Genomic DNA, 23,565 nt, shown 5'->3' with positions numbered 1-23,565 from the left:
CCACTCGCTATGGGGTACAGAAGCCATCAGCCCATGCGAGTGTCCCTTCTAACCGCACAACATAGGATATAATGTCTAGCATGAGCAAAGGAGCACCGCCACTGGACCGTGGAAAAGTGGAGAAAGGTTGTCTGGTCAGATTAATCACATTTCACATTGGTACATGCCGATGGACAGATACGGGTGCGTCGCCAACGCACGAGGCAATGAATCCATCGTGTCAGCAGGGAACTGTTCAGGCCGGTGGTGGTCTTATTCTCATCTGGGGCATGTTTATGTGGACTGAAATGGCTTCCGTAACATGTGTGACACGATTCCTTACAGGTGAACGCTACCCCGATCTTCAGGATGACCATATGCTGTCATTTACTCTGCTGCAGTATCCGGATGGTGATCTCATCTTTCAGCAGAACAGTGCGCCGGCCTACCGCTCTAGGATGACAGCAGACTGGTTTGATGAACACTGCTCTGTCCTGGCAACCCTGGTCATCATGGTCACCGGACCTTAGTCCAAACGAACACATCTTGGACGCCATGGAACAAAGGCTTCAAGCTGTGGACCCTCTTCCGACCGACTTGCGGGCTCTGTGGGAGATTTTGCAGCAGATATGGATTGAGATGCTACAACAACACATTAAGCGCCTTGTGGAGTCCATGTCGCGGCGGGTAGCCACCGTTGTCAAGGCGAAAGGTGGTGCTACATGGTATTAGTAAGTGTCTCTAATTCAACTGGTGATCAGTGTATAGTATTTTGCCCCTTGTAGCAATAGAAGGTATAAGAATATCAGTTCAATTAATCGTTTAATTCACCTTATTAAATTTTTTAAAGCTGTGAATCTTGATAAAAGAACAAATACTTTGCAATTGTACTTTGCTCAGCACACAACACACACAGCGTAACAAACAGGAAAAATAGAAAAAAATATTGCATGTTAAGTTCCACACAATATAAATATAAAATTTACTTGAATGTTTAAAGTTTATTGTAAGAGTGCTGTACGTGAATATTTGACATAGTGGGTATCGTTCTTACCTACCAGTCAGTTGGTCCATGTTTGAATCGTCATCAAGTACACCTTTCCTTTGTTTCGTCGAAGGAATAGCTTTAAAATGTAATATTGCAGTTTTAGATATGGTTTCACCCTGTTAGATTTTGTCTTATTTTTGACAGTAAGGTAATAATATAACACAACAGCTATGATTTTAGATCGAAAGTAAGTGTGCTCTCGATTGTTCTTCCATTAATGAATTGTAGAAATCAGCTTACATCTGAAATCAAATGTACACATAATTGAAACGATCGTAGAGAGTTTGTCATTTGACTGAACCAACATTTGTCTCTCTGTCAGACCGTCCATGTGTTTCACCACAAAGGGACACGCTGACTCAGTGGTAGTGCTTGCCTCTGATGCATGAAGTTTCTGGTTCGATCACCGGCCAAGTAAATTTATGGTAGACATCATCGTGTCCATTTTCTCGGGGTACTCCCGTTTCCTCCCACATTCTCAATCAACCAATTATTCCATCATTCACTTATCAAAATCATGTCTCCGTTAACCTACCAGGCATAACCATGGGACGTTAAACTGAAAGCAAGATTGTGTTTCACCATAACTCTCGTAAAACTTATGTATTTTAATGATTCTTGGTATATGAATTCCTCCAATCTTCCTAAGTAACTTCATTGTTTGATGTTTCAAGAATCCATCAAGTATTATGGAATAAAAGGAAAGGAAATCCACCCAACGTTGCAAGTTTTCACATTTAGAAAGCCATTTTATAATAGGAAGTCCGTAAGTTACTTTAATTCGATAAAATAATGCATTCTTTCCCGAGGGTATACCAATCATCCGTAGTGGTTGTGGTTGAATCCTGTGAAAGGATAAGTTGGTAAAAGAGGATAAGTTCCCCCAACTTCATTACTGAAATAATGTGATATTAAGAAAAGTTTTCTTCGATAAATTTGATTCGATTTTGATGCAATATGATGCATACTTTCTTTTATGCTTCCGAATCACCCCAGTGCATGGAGTTAAAGAATTTAAACGAGAATCCCCAAATAAAAAATAAATGTATTCTACGATACTGTTCAATATATTATTTTGCAACATAGCGCATATTTCTTTTCAGGTTTTCAATGATTTCGTCTGATGCAGTTAGTAAAGAATAAGGGATGATTTTACTTTATCCATCAAAAAATATATTCCACGATAAGTTTCGGAAACAAATTATTCTGTTTTAGTGGAATAGAGGATATATGGATCTGAGGCTTTCCAGCCATCCCCAACGCTTGAGTATAGAACCAGTCGAGAACGAAGGAATCAAATTAACTTCTTTGCTCTGATTTAGAAAATATGTTTTAGGATAATTTTCGTAAAAATAATTAATTTTCGTAGTATATCTGAACTGGTCGAGGACGTCTTAAGGCTGAAAGCCATTGATGGTTTCCAGTTGCAATACGGTGTAGCATTACTGTCTCGTGTGGACATGTTAATTCGACTGCTTTATGTTTGATGATTAGACACCGAATTTTCATGCACTTAAAATTCATGAAAAATGCTTGCAACTATACTGTCCAATATGTTAAAATATGCACTTAATATGCACTAATAATTGCAAAAAGAAAGCAGTTTTAAACCTGCAGCAAAGTTGTGACAAAGTTTCGTAGGTAAAATATAATATCAAAAGTGTATTTTATTTCCCAGGGACTTTCTTCACAATTTATTTTTATAGTATTGGGTCGATGCATAAGTTCGTGCGGTTCTTATATTTTATTTTCATTCTGCTGTTCTGTTAATTCAAATACAAATACAGCATAGACATAACAAGAAAATATTCTACGAGTGTAACAATACATTGCATACATTTTACTGTCACTCACATTAACTCATAGTCACTCAGTGATGTGTTTATCTCCACTATCTTTGCTCCACCAAACACACAACATGATTTTCTGTGGATTGGTACCATCCTTGGCACGGAGAGTTGCTTTTATTGATGGGCTAAGCCACTCTTTCCTCTTCTTCATGTTGACATACAGGCACCATTTCTCGTCACCTGTGACAATGTTAGAAAGGAATGCTTTGTGCCTATCACAAGCCAACCGGTACCGGGCAAGCAATGACGAACAGCTTTGTTACTGTCACTTAATACATGTGGTACCAGTTTCTGTACCTTACCCATCGAATGCAAATGGCGTACAATAGTGTACTGATCACATCCAAAAATTTGTGCCATTTCCCGCGTCGTTTGACGAGAATTCCCATGAGGCAACTCATTCAAGCGATTTTCGTCAAAATCTGAAGGTCTTCCAGAACGAGGACCACCAGACAAGTTAAACCGCCTTGCTCAAAAGCGGGGAAACTATTCTGTGCTATTCTTTCAGCAGTTATTTTATTCCCGTACATTGCACAAATTGTTCTCGCAGCTTCTGCTGCACTGGATCCTCGGTTAAATTAGAAGAGTAAAATGTGACGGAAATGATCGCTTTTCTGAACTTCCATATTAGTCCTTCCACTGAAGTTTCATATTAGTTTGTCTGGTGTTTCAAAACAACATCGACAACATTTGGTAGGTGATCCCTCACACCAAGATAAGACAAAAAGTATAGACCAACCTGGGTGCACAAATGCTTCCGTTCGGAGTTATAGGCTACCGAAAACATGAAAAACTGAATTTAAAGGTCCATAGTTCCAAAACTATATGATCTACCGTAGTCGAGTAGTGCTCTCAAACGGGTCCGGTTAGGTCAACTCGGGTCAGGTTGTCGGGTCAGGCTACTCGGGTCGGGTCAGTCGGGTCAGCTCGGGTCGGGTTGTCGGGTCGATTTATTCGGGTCGGGTTGTCGGATCGGGTCAATCGGGTCAGCTCACTTTGGTCAACTGAGTTTAGGATGAGCTTAAACTCGGCTGGAGTCAAAAGCTGCTGTTTTTCACTAGCTGCCTAATTAAAAATAGCAATTTTCAATTGATTTTATAGAAGCCATAAATCTATTTTGAACACTTTCAGCTAGTGTTTTTATGGTAAATGCTTATTTTTGTACTTGTGTGTATTTTAATTTGTAAATGTGGAAGATTGATTTTACCAATCGACTGTAATATTAATATCTACGCCAATATAGAGTCTGGATTTAGAACAAAACTAGAAGTTGTTTAAGCAAGGCCAAAAGAAAGATTGGATATGGACGACCAAGCCCAAGCAGGGCTGCGGTGGCTCAGTGGTAGAGAATTCATCTCTAGTGCATGGTGTCCATGGTTCGATCCCAGCTTGTGCTAAGTAGATATACTTTGTGGTAGAGAAACGCCGTGTAGTGGGTTTTCTCGGGGTTCTTCTGTTTCCTCCCACTTTCTTCATTCCGCCATTTCATTCATTTCTCATGGTCACCGTCTCCCTTAGCCTCGGTGCAGAATCGAGGGACCTTAAACTGAATATTTCATTTTATTTCACCAAGCCCAAGGACATCGAAACAAGAACAAGATAAAGATTGGATATGCAAGACGAATTGCATAGTAATCTTGCTCTTATCCTTGTTTTGGTGATCACCAAGTAGCGATGAGCATATTTTCTTGCTTTCCGTATAGTATGAAAGGCCATAATGAAAATCACACTTGGTCTTCAGTTGTACCGATGAGGTGAGCATTCTTGGCTCTTGTATAGCATGAGACCACCAAGAACACTAAATGCAGACCGAGACTTGACTGCAAGACAAAGAATAAGACGCAGTATTGATGACCAAGACCCAGGGAACGAATTGTTTGAATTTCATTTGTTGGGCTGAAAGTGATGAAATAAAATTAGTACTTTATAATTAAATATCATACTGTATTTTTAAATTTTAAATTACAAAATTCATATTATGTATCTTATATGCAACTATATATACTGTAAAACAAGTTTTAATTACCGAGAAAGAAAAATCAAAGTGGCACGGGTCCCGGAATCATAAGAACCTATTTTGGAATGAAAGTTGAAGGGTTGAAAAAATCACAGGTGTTCTGTTTCCTCAACCCTTATCATTGTAGTTAAACGATTTCCTTTTGTCTCCGCCAAGAGACTTTTGCTACTGCCTTCCGAGAAGACCCCCTGCCGTCCAAGCAGGTGAGAACACTGACCTTGAATAAAAATTTCGTCACATAGAACTAAAGCAAGAAAAAATAAATAAATTTCTCCCACGTCGGACATTGGTATCAGTTATAAAAAGAAATAACCAAAAGTGCCAAATATTCATTAAGATGCATATTGATCTAGCTAGTGGTTAACGTGTAAGACTTCGGTACACGTGGTCCGGGTTTAATTCCCAATGGGAGTGCATTTTGGCTTTCACCCAGTGTCGTGACCATAGTGCTCTCAAACGGATCGAGTTGACCCGACCCGGATCGGGTCAGCTCGGGTCGGGTTGGGTCAACCGGGTCAGCTCGGGTCGCGTTGTCGGGTCAGGTCAATCAGGTCGGATCACGGGTCGGGTCAGTCGGGTCGGGTCGGGTCAGTCAATTCGGATCACGGGTCGGGTCGGTCTTCAACCCGACCCGACCCGACCCGTTGAGAGCACTATAGTCGAGTCAAAACTTCACTTAGAAACTAGTATGTGACCTATCTAAATATCTAAGTTTCAGAATCCTGCGGTACTTTCGTAGCAATTTTTATAGAGGTAGTTGGTGAGTAGCTACTTTAAATTATATGCGTTGCCAAACCCCCTCTATAAAAATTGCGTGAGTATTTTAGGATTTTGAAACATGCATTTTTTGGATAGGGCACATATTAGTTCTTAAGTGAAGTCTTGACCCTACTACGGTAGGTTCCATAATTTTGGAGCTATGGACATTTAAAGTTCATTTTTTCATGTTTTCGGCAGCCTGTAACTCCGAAAGGAAGCAGTTGTGCACCCAGGTTGGTCTATACTTTTTGTCTTGTCTTAGTGTAAGGAATCACCTCCCACGCGTTGTCGGTGTTGTTTTGAAACACCCTGTATATGCAATAATACGTTCACAATCAAGGAACCCTGTTTCACAATACACAAACTCCAAACTACGGTAAAACAACAGAATAATGATAAACAATCGCTTGACGTCGCATTGTTGCCAACCCAAAAGAAAACAGCACGAACTTATGCATCGACCCAATATTTAAAGTTTATGCACTGAGTTTTCAAAACACATACAGATTATGAGATTAAAATGAACACAGTGACATGAGAACACATTTTTTTTTACAATTGCATTTTAGAGCATACTAACTTTATAAAAGATAACATGAACCTCATTTTTATACATGTTTCCACTGTATAGAAAAAAAATCATTTTTAAGGATTTACTCCTTCCCGTAATTAGTCTTGCGATATATCACGAGATGCTTCTCTATATTTTTAGTAGTTTCCGCGGTAGCTCAATGGTAGAGCGTTCACCTCTGTTGCATGGGGTCCTTGGTTCGATCCCAGCTCGCACCAAGTGGATTTTGTGGTGAAAAAACAGTGTGCGTAGGTTTTCTCCAATCAGCATTACTAGTAACATTGATTCTCCATATAGTAGGCATTCTTCGATCCTTCCAAGCAAAAAAGCCATCTTGCTGCATACATATTTAAATCATTGAAAATGCAAACCAAACTGGATTTATTTTCTGCTATAAGCATATGTAGGGAATAAACTGATGGAATATGCTGAATATGCTCTTAAGCATTAATATATGCATTACCTTTGCAACGTTCATTTATATGCATTATCGAAACTTCAAATTCGAGATGCATTATGGGTGCTAGAAACTCCTAACAAGATTAACAGAGATGGATATCAGCAAACAAATTATGCATTTCCATAAAAATCCGATGTCTGTTGATGACAGATCGATGATTCAAAGGATGGTTCCGTACTTCCTCAACCAGAGCTTAATCTTTAGGCTCTGTTGTTGACTGCGATCCTCTACTCCTGGGTTTTTACCTAGTCCATTCTATTTTTTCATGGTCCGCGTGACTATCCTGCCACTACCTCACAGTATGGGGTCACAAACAAACTCTCTAGCAGCATATACATCCCAGTATTAGCTACACGATCAATAACCTTACTTTTTTTAAAGCAGGAGTCAAATTTAAGGAGCCTAAGGTGACGAGCCTAGCCGTTATCCCACTTTTCTGGTTCTCAAACGGGAAACCTAAATGTCCCATTTTTTTATAGCAAAAATGAACAAATTGTTAGGTGTTACATATAAATGATTGGAGCTAATTCTATACTCTTCGTTGAAATAACTGTAGGTATTTTCAGTACGAACAGTCATTGGAAATTTTTAGATCATGGAAGTCTCCTCGCTTGTCTAATAGCTAGTGTGTGTGCGTTTGGTTCACGTAGTCTCTGGTTAGCTTGTCGGGCGGAGAACAAATTTAATTTGAGAATCACTTTCATTAATCATGCACATTCATTACTCTAAAACTTATTTTTAGTTCTCAGAGATTATAGTGGAAGTAACTTAAAATAACTTTAGATATATATGAATGCCACTCATTCTAGCTTCGGAACTTCTTGTATAAAATAACAGACAAATTCTGACCAAAGCATATATTAACTAATAAATAATAGTGTTACAGTTTCTGCAAATTAACTTTGCCTTCATCAGACACACAAAATATATATATATATATATATATATATATATATATATATATATATATATATATATATATATATATATACTCGTATATCAAAAAAGTGAGAAACTGAATTATCTATGCCTAGGCAAAGCTTTAACTAGAAATTTGGACATTACATTTTTTAGCGTATAACACTATATGATATTCCCTACTACGATTTAGAAGGTTAGGAGGAAAAATTGGACTCGCAATTATTATAATAATATGATCATGTTGCAGAGTTCCATTTTATTGCAGTGGTTCAGTGGTAGAGGGTAGAGCATCTGGTTTGATCTCAGATTGCGTTACATGGCCTACGGTGTTGGAAAACACACTGGAATGAAGTTTCTTTCGGTTCCTACGTTTCCTCCCAGTTCTTCACTCTATCATATTTCTTTTAATCCTTACATTAAAGGTCTTGCTTTCTCTCCGCAGATTAATAATTGACGTTAAACTTAGAAACTCAATCTTTCCTCGGAATTTCCTAATGGCAGTGCAGGGACTTACTGAGGGGGTGGGTCCTGGTAGTGTTGCCACGAGACGACAAAGACAGAACCTCTCGTGCAAGGCATGACTCGTCTCGTGTCTCGTCTCGAAAAAATGTGCTCGTCCCGTCTCGTGTCTCGTCTCGAGAGGTTCTGTCCCGTCTCGTCTCGTCTCGTTTGTCTCGTTTTGTCTCGTCTTGTCTCGTAAAAATATAGCAGCATACCATGGGAACGAAAGTAAAATGTAGCAGGCTGCACCATACTAATCAAGATACAACTAACAAGAGAAGAGAGGGAGATTATATCGAAGTGGAAGATGGTTTATATACCAATCGAAAGCACTAATGACGCCTATTACAAAACTGTAATAAAAATTTTCCGAATGCATATACTGTGCGAGTTATATGAATATACAGGGTGTCCAGAAAATCCATTTCCACCCCTTGAAATCGCAAACTATGAGACAGATGCCAAAACTGGAAAACACGTTTTTGATCATTATAAAAGTACAATGTATCAAAACAAACATTGTTGTCCCAGGGCCACCCGCAGAGTCCCAGGCGGGATCCAACTCAAAAATTACAAAAGGTAAGGGGGTCAAGTAGTATGTCGTTCGAAACTTCTTGGGATATGAAAGAAGACGAACAAGTCCCAACTCTCTAAAATTACTCTGTGCAAAATGGCGGCCGGTCAAACTGTCAGCAAAAACGTCATTGTAGAGTCTATGGCCACCCTCCAAAGAAAGAAAAAAAAACTGAAACGGAAAGACAGATGTCAAAAAAGAAAAAAGATGTGTGTCATCTTTTCAAAAGTACAATGATTGAAAGTAAAAATGTTTGTCCCAGGGTCCTCCACAAGATTCCAGACGGGGTCCTACTCAAAATTTTCAAATGGCAAATATGGTCAAATAAAGCTGTTGAGAAATAAAAGAACACGGAACAAGTCTCGATGCTCTAAAATTACCCTGTGTAAAATGGCGGCCGGTCAAAATGTACATCTTCATTTCGATTTTCTGAGCATGTTCACTTTCCATTTTGCAATCGGCACTTGTTTCCATTCTGAGACATTTGTACGTATTTACTCTTCCTGGTGCAAGGAATTCTTTCGTTTGAATCATTTTATAATTGATAAACCAGATAACGAGCATAAGTACCACTGTTGTGCAGTCATAAACATAAATAAGTAGAGGTAAGAGTCTTTACTTCTGATGGCTCCAACCTCTACTTATTTATGTTCGTGGACGTACATTATATGTTAACTAGTCAGTTCTATACTCAAAGATGTCAAATGTTGTCGTTTCTTTTCTTTATGTCTTAATTTGCTTTTATTTTATTATTTTTTTTCTTTATTTAGATATTATTGGGCTCAAAGAGCAGAATCTCACAGTAGGGGCATTTCCTTTCTTTCCGTTGAGTACAAGAATTAAAGTGAAAATAAACTAAAACCCGGTTACAGAAAGAACAACTAAAATGCAAGATGTTTGCACAGTATTATCGTAGAGCGTCCATACTTGTTCTATCTGCTTTCATTTAATAACAGCTTTAAACGATGTGCTACTTGACCTCCCTTGCCATTTGAACAATTTGAACACGACCCCGCCTGGGACATTGTGGAGGACCCTGAGACAAATATTTTTACTTCCAATACTTTTGAAATGATGACACACATCTTTTCCTGTTTTGACATCTGCCTCACCGTTTCAGGATTTTTTTGGGGGTGGCCATCGACTTTACAATGACGTTTTTGCTGACAGTTTGACCGGCCGCCATTTTGCACAAGGTAATTTTAGAGTATTGAGACTTGTTCCGTCTTCTTTCATTTCCCAAGAAGATTCGAATGATATGCTACTTGATCCCCCTTACCTTTTGTAATTTTTGAGTTGGACCCCGCCCAGTACACTGCGAGTGGCCTTGTGACAAGAATTTTTGCTTTGATACGTTGTACTTTTAAAATGATCAAACACATGTTTTCGAGTTTTGGCATCTGTCTTATCGTTTGCGATTTCAAGGGGTGGTAACGGATTATCTGGACACTCTATATATCCATATAACTCGCATAGTATATGCATTCGGAAAATTTTTATTACAGTTTTGTAATAGGCTTCATTAGTGCTTTCGATTGGTATATAAACCATCTTCCACTTCGATATATAATCTCCCTCTCTTCCCTTGTAAGTTACAAGTATTACCCAGAACACACAAGACAAGAAATGTCACGGTAGCTACACCGTGAAGCCTTCACCTCTAGTGTATGTGGTAGTCGGTTCGATCTCGGTTAGTGCCATGTGAGCTTTGTGGTGGACAAACATTGAATGTGTGTGGGGACCGCGGTGGCTCAGTGGTAGAGCGTTGGTGCTTGGGGTCTCGGGTTCGATACCAGCCCCGCCAAGTGAACTTTGTGGTGGACAAACACCGTGTGCGTGGGTTTTCTCGGGGTTCTCCCGTTTCCTCCCACTTTCTTCATTCCACCATTTCATTCATTACTCATCATCACTGTCTCCTTTAGCCTAACCGGCATAAGCGTGGTACGTAAAACTCAGATTTTATTTCATTTCATTTTTCGAATGTGTGTGCTTTCTCGAAGTTGTCGAGTATCCTACCACTTTCTTCATTCCACTAATTTTCCCATCATCATCCATTCGGCCAAAGTTGCCTAAAGGTCTTAAAAATAAATTCAAATAAGCTCACAAGGCAAGGACAAATAGTTTACAAGATAATATATCTCTGCTGTTAGTTGTCTGAGGCTTCTCGACCCTGGCTTTTTCTATTTTTTTTTCATTCTAAAACATTGAAATTTGTTTCACCAGTTTCAATACACGAATATACAGTAAATTGCTCATAGTTACGTCGAAGATGAAGACACTAATGTTAAATAATGTTTACACGACAAGCAAAGTTCGATGTAAAGGTGTCATCATCCCCGACACTATCGTATACTATCAGCCCATATATATGCAGAGAGAGAGAGAGAGAGATGGAAAGATATATAGATAAATAGAGAGATAGATATGTGTGTACACTTTGATTTCATATATTCCAGCCTTTAGGTTTCACAGTGTTAACCCATAACAATCCAAAAACTACTTTCCATTTTAGCATATATAGATTTGTTGCAATTATTATTTTTTTTTTAAAAAAAAAAAGCTCGGAACCAAATAATTTTATTGAGTAATGGAAAGTATTTGATTGAAATTTTATATGTTACTGCACACTAAGCTACTTAAAGTGCCATAGTAATGGAAGCTGAACGACACATCGGACGAAAGAATGCTTGGGGCCAGTCTTCATCTCCATGGTTCAAATCTGTTCCCATAACCGCGGGGTGTGTGCTACTATGTGGTGCTTGCCCCGTTTGTGTAACAAACTCATGACAGTACACCCAGATTAGCTAATGGCTAAAAAAAAAGTTGATTTTTGGTGGCCATTTTGGATTAAAGTTCCTTATATTGTCGGGATCTATTCGCAATCATACAACGTACATCTTTATACCAAGCCGAGCGGTCTGCGGCGATAGACCATCGGCTTGAAGGCCCCGGGTTGAGTCCCGGAAGGGTCATGTGTATGGATTTTAACAACATTTGTTTTTTCGTACTGTCAGTGGGCGGGGAAATCGTACGGGATAAAAGGATTTCAGTCTGAAAAAAATGGAGAGAATATCCTCCCCAGGATACTTTCATGGGAGTAAGGAATTAGTAAAATATAGGATATACATTTTATAGCAGGTTTAAAAACATGGTTTGGGTATCCTATTTCTTTTCTGTTAATTATATTCTTCAATGTTCGAATTTTGATCATTCTCATGATATTTTCTGCTTTCAACGGAGTTCCATGAATATTATACCAAATGTTCTTTACACTTATCAAGTTCGAGAGGTTTAGTGCGCCTGTAAGAAACATAATTCAGGTCCTAATGAATATTATTCACTAGGAAAGGGAAGTATTCTCCTCCTCTCGAAGCGGAGGGCAATTTCGCACTCTGGTCAGATCAAACATTTTCATCTGGTCTGGTCAAACAAAACGAAGGTCTCCCTGTAAAACTTCTTTACCTAAAGTGTTATTATTAGTATCATAAATTTGCTGAAAGCAAACAATTTGAAGGGTTCGTCGATAATATCTTTGCTTCTTTTCTCGTCCGCCCGCCTTCCAAACGAAGAGGTGAATTTACAACATGACTGCTGTATAATAAGCGAGCGATTGGTAAAATGGTAAAAGTGTGTTTTTATGTGTGTGTGTGTGTGAGAGAGAGAGAGAGAAGACAAAATTTTAGTTGCAAGATGACATACTTCAATTGCCGGTTTCGGTTCATATAGCAAAAAGAATAACGCCACCAGAGAATAAAGACAAGTGTAGACCTTACCCAGTTTTCAAATTGAATAGATGGTGGTGGTAGTTCGGTTTCTTGACCTTGTAAAAATCTTCCCTGTCTTTGATTTTGTTTGTCATCATTCCAGCCAGAAATTAAAAAAAAAGAGAATTTCTCAGTTTACAGCAAGGGGAATTGGGGACAAGACATTAAGGATGATATTCCTGGAAGCTCATGTATCACGATTGTTTCATTCAATAGACAGAGGACACTTTTCTATGAAGGCTTTTCAACATGTTTTCTCACAAAGGGGATTTTCCTTTTGCAATTTATATGACCACTGGCAATTTCAATCTTGGCCATTCCCGCCAGCGTTTTCATTTTCGAGACACGAGACGAGACGAGACATTTCACGAAACGTCCCGTCTCGTCTCGTTTTCGAGACGGGACAAGTAGTCTGTCTCGTCTGGTGTCTCGTCTAAGAGGGTTCTGTCCCGTCTCGTGTCTCGTCTCGTTTACGAGACGAGACGAGACACGAGAAATGTCTCGTCTCGTGGCAACACTAGGTTCTGGGGGTCCAGACCTCCCCCCGAAATTTCTATTTTTGTGTAAAATTAGCCTAATTTTAAGGGCAATTTTAGGAATTTTAATATAAAATGCCCTCATATTGAGTTTGGACCCCTTCCGAAATAAATTCCTGCGTACGCTACTGTGGCAGTGAATGTTATTTACATTTATAATTCTTATTGAAAAGAATTAAACACTAGTTTCAGTGTTTTTATTTTACATTTACTCTAAAGAAGTAAGAAGATGTATAAAGGAAAGGAGATGATAGCTTCCATTATTGCATTAAGATATACATGTCTCGAAATCGTTTAACCTTCGCACTACCTAGGTATTTTTTGTATCGCGGACTACCAAGTAGGGGCGGATCCAGAGGAAACTTTCTTATTTTATATATATAAATAAAACCCATCCCAGAGTTTGAAGCTCTAAAAAGTAGCTCTATGTAACAGTATGACAACCCACCGCCCCCCCCCAAAAGTCGGTCCTGGATCCGCCCCTGCTACCAAGATGGGTCATTTTGTGTCCACTTGTTAAGATTAAAATAAATCTCGCAAAAGAAACAAATTAGAAACTCTCTCAAAAATCTACAGACACTGAAGTGAACAGTACACAGGGTAAGATTAACAGCTACTTATGCTTCCATCTAGGAGTGACACTTCTAAGTGCCAGTCAAATCTCCTACCAACGGAGGGTGGGTAATGTGCCCACCAACTAAAAATAGCAAATTTATAATACACACTAACGTGAAACTCTCAAAATAAATAGTACACGGCCTAAGACTAACCGCCAAATTCAGAAAAGGCTGGACACTATTTATTCTACTCCCATCTAGGAGTAACACTATTAAATGTCATTCACGTCTCCTACCAGGGAGGAGGGGCTACTTTGTGTCTACCAACTTGAACTAGCAAATTTTATGAGACACACTAATGTTCAATTTGAACCACCGTAAGGTATTCGCTTTAGCTAAACATGTTGAGCAATAACATATTTACTTACAATTTTAAAGAAACAATTAGAAGAGTGTATATACATATATATATATATATATATATATATATAATATATAAAATAGTGGTAGGCACAAAGTACCCCCCGTTGGTAGTCCGAGGGTTAATATTTATTCTTCTAATATTTCACTTATCAAACTGAAAGGCGTTCTACCGTGTGTGTTCTAACACAAATCAAAAACTACCTAGGTAGATATTACACTTGAATTGACTGACCTCTCATCACTTCCGATATTCCTTCTGGATTGCGGGTCCTGTGGAGCAGGTATCTCTCACTGTGTGAATGCTTTTGATTTCTGGCTGAATCTCATATTTCTAATATGTCTCGACAATGATTACAGAAGAGAGACTGAAACGTACAAAAATACCTTAAAATATGTTGAAAAGTCCATAAACGTTACAAGAACTGTTGCGAATAACGCTTGAATGCAAGACAACTAATGTAGATACGAGTAGCCGTAAACTATACTAAACTAATCGGAAAAACAAGATCTAGCTAGCTCTACATAGCATAGGAAACAGACTGGCTTCCAGCAAAATCTGTCCCAATGATCTCTTATACTACTACGTTCATCTTGAACAGTAAAAGAACATGAAAAGAAGGAAAACCTAAAAAATTCTACCAGAGACTGTTTGGAACTCATTAAACGTGTTTTTTTCTCTAAAAGTACTGTCAAAATTAACAAGAACGTTTAAACTGAAGAAATAAACTCCTACAAATTTTATACTCGGATGGGTAAAAAAAAAAATCATTAGTTTGACATTTTAATGCCTTTAAAATGTTAACTTTCACCCCCTCCTTACGAATGAAAAATATTTTACCACAATAAATTCCAATTTATTACAAAATTATTTTCCAAACCGAAATCAATTACAGGATATTTTATTAGACCTGTTACATCCACAAACAACTTTCCTCGCACTTTTTCTACTTCACCAAGTAGGCTATTCTTTAATCTTTTCTCTCCACCTCTGGTGCATGGGGTCTCTGGTTCGATCCCAGCTCACGCTAACTGAACTTTGTGGTGGAGAAACACCGTGTGCATAAGTTTTGTCGGGGTTCTCCCGTTTCCTCCTACTTTCTTCATTCCACCATTTCATTCATTTCCCATTATCATCTCCTTTAGCCTTGCTGGCATAACGTGGGACGTAAAACTTAAAGATTTAATTTCGTTTATCTCTATCTGACATAAGCTAATACAATAAATCAACTTTTCATGGTTATTAAAGTATCCACCTAAAAGCTTTTATATTTTCGACCCAGATTAATGACATGTGTGCAACTCGTGTTGATTATTCTCTCTCTCTCTCTCTCTCATATAATATAATATTTAGTTAGTTAGCATCAGTAAAGTAACATGTATATAAGGTGTCTCAAAAGTCCCCTGACATAGGATAACTGTGTTATTCTCAGAGTTACAACAAAATATAACGAAAAAACAGTCTCCAAATATGATGCTTTTAATCTAAAATAAAGGAACTTTTTAAATCAGACGAGGCGTTTGGGCTCTACATTCTATACGCGCCTAATGTTAAATGAAAATGCAACTTGCCATTTACCTGGATCCACAACGTAAGTGAATGAAGTTACTGTCTTTTATGCTAACGTCTCAATGGCCAGCCCCCGTTTCAAACATCCCTCCATGCATTTTAGGTTGTGGGTCCAGGTAAATGGCAACGTTTCATTTTCTTTTAATATTAGGCGCATAAAAAGTGTACAACCCAGACGGCTCGTCCGATTTAAAAATTTTCTTCACTTTAGATTGAAAACATCATATTTCTAGACGATTTCCCCTCTTACATTTTGTTCTAACTCTCAGGATAAGAGTTGTCCTATGTCAGGGGACTTTTGAGACACCCTGTATTTTTGATCTTTGCAGATGTTATTATCCTGTCAATGCCTGCACATAACGCACATCAACAGCAGTTTTCTTTATGGACGTTAAAGACTCGAACTTAAACATTTATTTTATTGTTTTTTTTTTAATCATTATTTCGAGAAATATACACAGGAAATTTTGATACCTTTGCCTGAAAAAATATTTCAACCGATAAAGGAAAATTAATAATTTATCCGGCTTTAAAGCAGATGTAAGTTTACAGTCATCTGGTTTTCAACTAAATAATAGAGAAGCGTTTGTTCATGCACGAGGTAGAAAAAAACCTTTTTCTCTCAGCTTGTAAGCGCCACTATTGAAAACGTAGCCTAGTAATCCGCACTGGGTTTCCTTTGGTACCTCCACAATGCCCAGATATTTCTACAGGGTGTATTAAAGTTCCGAGGCTTAGACTAACTCCATTATGAGTAAAGATACGGGAAAATGCAGAGAGAGTAAAGTGTTAAAATAGATTGTTTTCAATCTGAAATGGTAGAATTCTTGAAATCGCATCGGCCGTTTGGGCTCCACACTGGTTAGGCTCTCTATGCTAAATGAAAATATAGCATTGCCAGTTCAGCAAGTTGCTCTCTTGAACCCTCACCTTGCCAATAATACAGGATTGTCGGAAAGCGGATTAGAAGTATTCTGTTTCCTCATATGACAATACATACGCGAGGATGTGGTGGCTCAGTGTAGAGCGTTCGCCTCTGGTGCATGGGGTCCTTGGTTCGATCCCAGCTCGCACCAAGTGAACTTCGTGGTGGACAAACACAATGTGCGTGGGTTTCCTCGAGGTTCTCCCGTTTCCTCCAACTTTCTTCATGTCACCATTTAATCCATTTCTCATCACCGTCTCCTTTAGTTAGTCAGCATAAGCGTGGAACGTAAAACTTAAGTATTTCATAGCATTTCAACATGCACGTTTCTCTAGCCATTTTTGCGTGCTCTTAAGTACCATTGGAATGTCGTACTGATGTAGAAACTATGCGCTTTCAATTCATATGAGCATAGACATATTAAAATCATGAAACATCATGTCCCACTAGCCGCATTCTAAATGTTTTATCCTCATTAGGAAAAACAAATGCAGTGCTTTAGGCTATATTAAGCGTTTATCAACTGCCTACTACGATTAGTATTCCCATTTTAATTAGGGCGAATATTCACTGTCTTCCAAATGCATTAGTAGGGATGGTATCGAGACGATACTTTGTAAGTCTCTGTCTCGTCTAGCTTGATAAATAGTGGCCTCGGTCTCGATCTCGTATCGAGTCAAAAATCACCGTCTCGGTCTCGTCTCGGTTAACAGATGCTTGTCTCGATCTCGGTCTCAAAGGGTAAATTATTACTACAGTATATTTTGTTTCAAATTGATCAAATGATCTATTATCGTTTCACATCTCTGTGTTTAATTGACACTTTTTAACACGAACTTCATGAACCTTGTGGTGGGAGCTACGGCATTCGTTTTTGCTATGTGTGGTCTTGGGTTGGATCACCAAACAAGTTAGATTCAAAATCCCATGTTTCGCACAGTTCGAGTCTCATTTTAAAACATTCTGTTTCTTATACAAATTCATAAGGTCGTAATGCATTACATAAGCAGATATCCAGTGCCGTAACATAGATTAAGCTTATTCCTGAGCTCTCAGCGGTGCATGCGATCTTTGTTCGAGAAAACTAATCTGCGTTCATTACTTGATATTTTATATTGATTGAAAATTACTTGCGAAACATGGACATACATATTATATACAGACATAATAAGTATATAGGTAATTAATGCTATCTGTATCTATTTTCCCTCTCTCGCCAAAACAAGTGATTCTAGTTTTCTTTTATATTAATTTTCGTAGTTTTGATGCAGCATTAAGGATTGAATAGTCAAAAATATTTTTTTCGCTATACGACTTTGATTAAATTTTGGATAGATTTTTATCCTACCTTACCTAGTAAAGCTGACATATACGTATATCTGAAGTTCAGAACTTTAGAGGTAGATTATGCTGTCACTTTTTGGTCGAAATTGAGTTAAGAATACCTTTTTAACAGATTATGTTCTTTCTAGTGGTGTAATAATGTGTGTGAAAGCATTCTAATACTTTGTAACAACTTAGTATAGTTTGAAAAACAGTACTATAGGTCTTACTTAAGGAACCGATTTTCGCTCCTCCTGTAAAATTACGAAATTATGATTTGGTTTAGTTTATCTCTGAGATCCAGGTATAAAAAAGTCATCACCAGGTTCATAATAAATCATTACCAATCTACTGCTGGATGAAGGTCTTTCCAAGTCTTCTCCACAACTATCTATCTTGGGCAATTCTTTTCCAGGTTGTTCCTCAGTAATTCTTGAATTCTTCACACCTTCTTGTGTGCGGATTTTTATAGGCTGTTTTGTCTCGTGGCATCCAGTCTAGAATTGTCTTCGTCCATCGACCATAATTTCTTGTTGCAATATGTCCAGCACATTTTCCAATCCATGTTAAAATTATTTCATTAGTATTAGTCATTAGTTGCTAAATAATTCATTTCTATATATTTGAGATACAAATAGTTCATATCTGCTTGGTCTAGTGGCTAGCATGCTTGACTTCGATTAGCGTGGTCACGAGTTCGATTCCCTCTCTGGTAATGTTAAACGACCGTAGTGGTTCGGATTCCACTATAATCAGTAGCTCGACGTCTCTTTATCCGCCCTAGCATAAGCGTGGGACGTTAAACTAAACCAAACCAAAGCAAAAATCAACACAATGTGTATTACTAACTGAAAGACCTTGAATAATTGCATATAACTATATGATATGGATCGAGTTGGAGGTGGTCGGTGGTCGGTGCTAACTAAAACAAGTGAAATGTAATTAGGGTGTAATTAGAACTTTTAATTAAGCACAGTTTTAATCTAAAGTGTACACCAGACCTAGGGCTTAAGGCGAATAACCAGTGTCACTGAAAAGTTATCAGTTACATTTAATTTCAGTTACAAATTGCATTTACATGTATTGCTGGAACGAAAACTTTGACATTAATATTATAAATAGCCCAAACACTATGAAAAATGTCGTTTTTTAAAAGCATTTTTGCGCCATAAAACAAATTAAGAGTAATTTTAAAATATTTAAAGTGCGACTTGTTGTAATTAAAACCACCAAAACCTATTGTTACAGAAGCAAAAAAAAAAAGCAACAACAATTATAAAAAATTAACACAAATACGTCATTTTAAGCAGTATAACAATCACTAACCATGTGTTTGATATCTCTGAAACGGTTTGAAATAACAATTGTTGTAAATGGCATTATGATCATTTAAATATTTTGGAAACATCTACATGATGAGACGTGATATGTCAGCATGTTTTCGAAGTAAAGTCTATAGAGAAAGTTATATTTTCCATTTCTTGTAACTTTGTTCCATCATTCATTCGAAATACATTATACCATGATCATAGTATTTGACGCTAAAATACAATTGATGCGCATTGTACTATCCATGCCATTTGAGTTATTATAGATCTCCAAAAAGTTGTTAGCGATCCTGCATTGTCCTTTGTTGCACTGATTAATGTATGTGGTATTGTGGTTTTATTTACATCTAAATTAGAAATATTTAATACCTTACGTAGTGCAATTTGAGAAAATACAGCTTTAATTGCGTTAGCAACACTGCTTGTTTGTCTAGTGGTATTGCAGAGCATCTAGAAGAAATTCTCCTTCAATATTTCACACAACCTGCTAAAAAATATCAGCACTATTAATTATATATATATATATATATATATATATATATATATATATATATATATATATATATATATATATATATATATATATATAATGCGGATCCAAGGAGAGGGCTATATAAAATAGCCCCTATAACCCTCCTTGACGCTCAGAGAGGGGGGGTAAGAAGGGAGAGGCAGGCAGGCTATATACATCATTATTTTTTTTCGGGAGAGGCTTGAGAAACCAGTAAGAAACATTTGTGTTGTATGTGCAATGCGAAAAAATAACAAATTTATGTCGGGAGGAGCTTGAGCCCGATAGCTACCCTCTAAATACGCCACTGCACATCAGTCAACCGTTCCCATATTATCTAATACAGCAACAAAACACATTTTGAGTAAAGGCAACTTTAATAGCTATCAATATTCAAGACGAGACAAAGACTTTCGAGACTGAACTAATTCTCGTCTCGGTCCTGTCTCGATTCACAGATGTCTGTCTCGGTCTCGTCTCAGTATATAAAAGACCGTCTTTGTCTCGGTACCATCCCTATGCATTAATATAAACGTCAATGACCCTTGCCTTGTCTTACTGCCAAGTTACCTCAAATCAATTTTGAATTTTCTCGCTGTCAACTATTGTTACATGAAAGAGAGCAAAAGATGTATTTTATATGAACCATGGTCGTACTCAGAAAATCATTCAAGGGAGCGAATTCCGTCCTCAGGATATTTTCGAGGGTAGCGTACCTGTACTTCATGTTCTAAAATAGGGAATACTAAATATATCGTTGCGCTCGGGTGTGATCATCAATGCTACGACATTTTGGAGGCATTTTCGAGCTATACTGTGCGACCGTTTTCCTTTTTCAGTTGTTTGGGTAAAGGTCATGACCCCTAGGGTTCCGTTGGGTGCAGCCTTGATATCAACAACAGGAACATACGGACATTTTGAAGAACGAAATAGATAGTATATAAGTTTTCAATTTAAAAAAGAAAATTAAACAAAATAAATATTTAGCAGTAAAGGTAGTTCGGGGAAAGAGAGCAGAACAGTTCTTCGATCGTCAATTAACAAGAAATATTCTAAAATTTACCTTTCATACAAAAACATTTCGAGTTGAAATATGGCATTAATCCTAAAATGAAATTCCAATTTAATTTTAAATATAATTTCCCAGATAGCAGCCATCATTTCTGGACAGTGGTGAGTCTCGGAAAATACAAAAATTCTATTTGAAAGGATTTCCTCTTTTCTCTCTCTCTCTCTCATATTGCTCTATTTTATCTTTCTAAAATTAGCCAGTTTTGAGTAATTAGCAGAAACGGAACGAGCTGTCCGCCACTTTCACAAGATGACGGTCTTAGCACAAGCCGAATCACTATGGATTTATGTTATGTTTTTGAGGAAGACACATGCAAAAACTTCATGAAGAAAAAAATCTACTCGTTATGTCCTAGACCGATATCTGATTCCATGAGGCTAGGGTGTCTTTAAATCATGTATAGTACAGTACTAAGTTACTTTTAGAAAACTTGTGTATAGATGTATAATAATCGCTGCTTTTACTAATTTTTAAATACTAAATAAGCATGAAGAAACATTCAAATCAATTTGCTCGCACTTTATTCCACTTCATTAATTTCAAATAATTTTATCCCAATTTCTAGGTCAGGGGAAGGCGGAAGAGATGAACCATAGACCAGTTAAACATGGGTAAGTTCGACATTTATTTACTTTCGCGATATTGAGAAAATGACATTCTAGAAATATATATTTGAAACAAATTTGCTTTTCTTGAACGAAGGCTGTTAACTATTTTGTTTTAACAATGATTTCGATTTTAGTATGGCCTGATTTCTGACATATGTTTTATCTTCTGTTCTTTCGATTATAATTTTAAACTGGTTTCAACAATTTTGTGTAACGTAAATCAACGTCTTTCTATCTGTTTTAATTTTGGTCATAATTTATTGTTCTTGAATAGCTGACATTTAGTAGTGAAAACTCATAAATCCCGTATACGTAGTCCGATTGGAACAGAATTTGAACCGCACAATGTATGTGTAGACCGCACTTGCATGCGTATTTCAGTCTGAATGTCCCAGCACGTTTACCATACAGGTCAAACTGATCGTGCTGTGTAGGGGACATTCTGCTAGTGGTGTGAAAGTCGTCCGAAAACACGCTATGAGTGTATTTGTGCGATTCCTTTGTGTATGAATCACACTCTGCTTCCAACGCCACGACGACGCAAACGAGTGCCTGTTTTTGAATTGACTTTGAGGATGGCACTCTAGTGTGCCTGCGAGAGGTAGACTGGTTGTTTCGCAGGATTGTCTCTAACTGGATCGTGACGTGTCAGCGAGGACCATTGATGGTATACATGATGCGAGGCAGTGTTCATACACCAGTCGTGCTCCTGATTGTTCCTGCGATGCACTGAAAAACGCCTGAACAGAAAGACTTTTGGTTCCCCGTACCTGACAGGATAGCGGTATCATAATCCTGGCACCCCATATGAGGACACAAGCACTAAACAATCAGCTGTTTTGAATTTTTCCCTGTTCTTCAAGCACTATTGTTTGTGAAACCCTCTCATTGCTGGGAATAATACCTTCGATATTATCTGGGAAAATTTGCAATGGCAACACGAATGAAGAGCAGTTTTATTCAGCGATTGCAATTATTTGGCAACAATGATAACCCACTCTTTGCTTATTTCCTTTAACGTTTTATGCAAATTGTTCTAATGCCATAAAATGATATACGTTCTAATTGAAAAGCTATAAGTTTGTGTTAGGATGGCAACACTAGCATGACACTACTGCCTTGTTCTTAGTCGGGTGTCCGCCTTCGGTAGGTATCAGGTTACCTGCATACTTTTTTTCATTTTCTCAGTTTTCCTGGAGTTCTTGGCGTATAACTCGGCGCAGCCTCACCCGGTAACTGATTGGTATACATATTATACGTAGCGGGTAAACAATTCATTTCCGCACCGAATGGATATTACCACAATGATTAGCAATCCACGATTAGTCAGGGTACCAATTTTCATAAATACCTAGTTGTCACGTTTCGCATACGTCCCTTGTGAGATGCACTGACTGCTGTATGCTCTTCTTCAGGGTTCCAGGATAGCTTTGCACTCGCCATACGACACACACACACACACACACACACACACACACACACACACACACAGAGAGAGAGAGAGAGAGAGAGAGAGAGAAACACACACACACACGCACACGACATTGTTATGAGAACTTTAAACTATGTATACACGACTCCAAAAGTGCATTACCACCTGCAATTCTCCTTTCCTGCAATAGCAGGCAACCCGAAAAGCTCGGCGGTTGGGTTGGTTGCAAATTCGAAAGGCGTTGGACTAAACCTCAGTTTTGTCACAAATATATAAGTATGGCAAACTGCAAATAAGAGAATAAAACAAATTGTTAAGAATGACAATTTTATTATTGTGACGGAGTTGGATGACATCAAAAGTTACAAAATGACTTACTTCAGCAGTTCAAACAAGATGAATGGTGAGAAACAGATATAAGAAAGCATTTCTCTCTTTCCCCCCTCCCCACCCAAAAAAAGAAACTCATAAAAAGAGTTATATAATATAAAGGTTTCATATAAAAGCCTAACAGCACGAAAACAAATACCTAAATGAAACGAAAAAGAGACAAACACAGAATAGGGGACACCAGTGGCGTAGCAGACTTGCGGCCCTGCCATGCAAGATAAACAAATGGGACCCTAGTTGTAAACCCCATTGTAATAATAATAATAATAATTATTATTATTATTATTATTATTAAAAAGTCGTTTCCTTTTCAAAATCTCTGACTCTGCCTAAGAGCATGAATACATATAGCGATCATGTGTGCACGTTTTGTCAATGAGCGGTGTTATGAGCAAGCTCAACAGAGATATTTTTATTTTATTTTTATTAGTCATAAAATTTGCATAAGC

At 37.8% G+C, this 23,565-nt stretch overlaps 1 protein-coding gene across 4 annotated transcripts in view; it reads left to right on the top strand.

The window, feature by feature from the left end:
• Positions 1–23,565, top strand: part of LOC145674687 (uncharacterized) — a 1,315,729-nt gene that overhangs the window by 945,577 nt on the left and 346,587 nt on the right. For all 4 annotated transcript variants that reach the window (XM_081744920.1, XM_081744917.1, XM_081744916.1 and 1 more), the window contains one exon: positions 21,252–21,297. In XM_081744920.1, coding sequence (XP_081601046.1) covers positions 21,252–21,297 — 46 coding nt within the window. The remainder of the gene's footprint in view (positions 1–21,251; positions 21,298–23,565) is intronic.

The sequence above is a fragment of the Thermobia domestica genome, chromosome 17 (assembly GCF_964235325.1).
Source record: "Thermobia domestica chromosome 17, izTheDome1.hap1.1, whole genome shotgun sequence".
Taxonomy (NCBI): Eukaryota; Metazoa; Arthropoda; class Insecta; order Zygentoma; family Lepismatidae; genus Thermobia; species Thermobia domestica.
The sequence above is the reverse complement of the archived record's forward strand: the minus strand, read 5'-3'. Positions and strand labels throughout refer to the sequence as shown.